Source organism: Atta colombica, unplaced genomic scaffold (genome assembly GCF_001594045.1).
Source record: "Atta colombica isolate Treedump-2 unplaced genomic scaffold, Acol1.0 scaffold102, whole genome shotgun sequence".
Lineage (NCBI taxonomy): Eukaryota > Metazoa > Arthropoda > Insecta > Hymenoptera > Formicidae > Atta > Atta colombica.
The window spans coordinates 1,123,728-1,124,957 of record NW_017259187.1 but is presented as its reverse complement, the minus strand read 5'-3'; the positions used below and the strand labels follow the sequence as shown (position 1 = coordinate 1,124,957).

General features: G+C 27.5%; 1 protein-coding gene across 1 annotated transcript in view; it reads right to left on the bottom strand.

The window, feature by feature from the left end:
• Nucleotides 1–1,230, bottom strand: part of LOC108687750 (exostosin-3) — a 22,910-nt gene that overhangs the window by 12,048 nt on the left and 9,632 nt on the right. The window contains exon 17 of the mRNA XM_018193703.1: nt 380–834. Coding sequence (XP_018049192.1) covers nt 380–834 — 455 coding nt within the window. The remainder of the gene's footprint in view (nt 1–379; nt 835–1,230) is intronic.

The following is a 1,230-nucleotide window of genomic DNA, read 5'->3' as shown; positions in this document are numbered from 1 at the left end:
ATATATATAAGATGTTCCTAAATAAATATAAAAAAATTTTAAATGATATTTTGTCGAAAATTAAGGGAGATTTTTTTTATACAAACATGTACTCTTATATATCTATGAGGAGTTACACTCCTTCAAAGAAGGAAATAAAAATGAAGTTTTTTTTTATTAATAAGCGTCCTTTTTACTAGAGAAAAATGTTCATTAAATTTCATTTTTCTAACTTTGTCTTTCGTTCAAAATTTAACAAAACATAGAAACTTAAATTTTACACTTTGAAGAAAGGGGAAAGTAAAAATTAAACATATATCTCTAATCTCTCCTATAAGGATAATATATTACTTTTATGTATTTTAAAAGATGGCTTTAAAAATAATAATATTATTTTTACCTTATTGTCAGTAGGTTCAGCGAATTTCTGTACTTCTTGCCAATGATGTGTAACACTTTCAAGCAAATGTTCGAAGGATCCATCTCCCTCCCCAGTCTTTGTTCCATGTACATACAAACGTGCCAATGCACAGCCTTTTTTCACTAATCCTTCAATCAAACTGTTTTTTTGCTTCTCCATAGTTACTTTGATTTTAGCTGCATCAGGACGTTGATCGTTTTTCAATCCATAATATGCTAATAACTTATCTTGATCAATATTAGTGATCACAGAGTCAGCAACTGTTATTATTTGATTAGCAAACGCAATAGCGTTTTCTGAAAGATCATTTTGTGGTACATGTCGCCGTGCCTCCGAAGAATCCAATGATATCAACATGGCAGTGTGGACAGGCAAATGATCTGAGAAGGCACCCTTCAATTCTCCATACAACGTATTGGTGTGATCACCAGGTTCTGTTACAAACAAGAATAGAATTCATTAATATTAATTCGTGAAAATAAATTTTCAATTAATAATGTATATAATAAATGTCATATATATTAAATCATATATATTAAAGATCACGTTTGCATACATGTAGATAATCATATTAGATTTGTTATATTATACGATAACAAATGTCAGTGTCAAATAAATTATGTATGCTGTTAATGTAAATAGTTTGTTTTATTATAAATATAGTGAAAGGATAAAAAGTAATCATGAATACATTTAACATATAAATATTTGTAGAAAGTTAAATAAATGCAACAATTGCAATTACATGCTCAAAAGAACACATGTATCTTATATGGATATAAAAAAGAACATAAATATTCACATTATGGAGAAAAATACATAAATGTTCA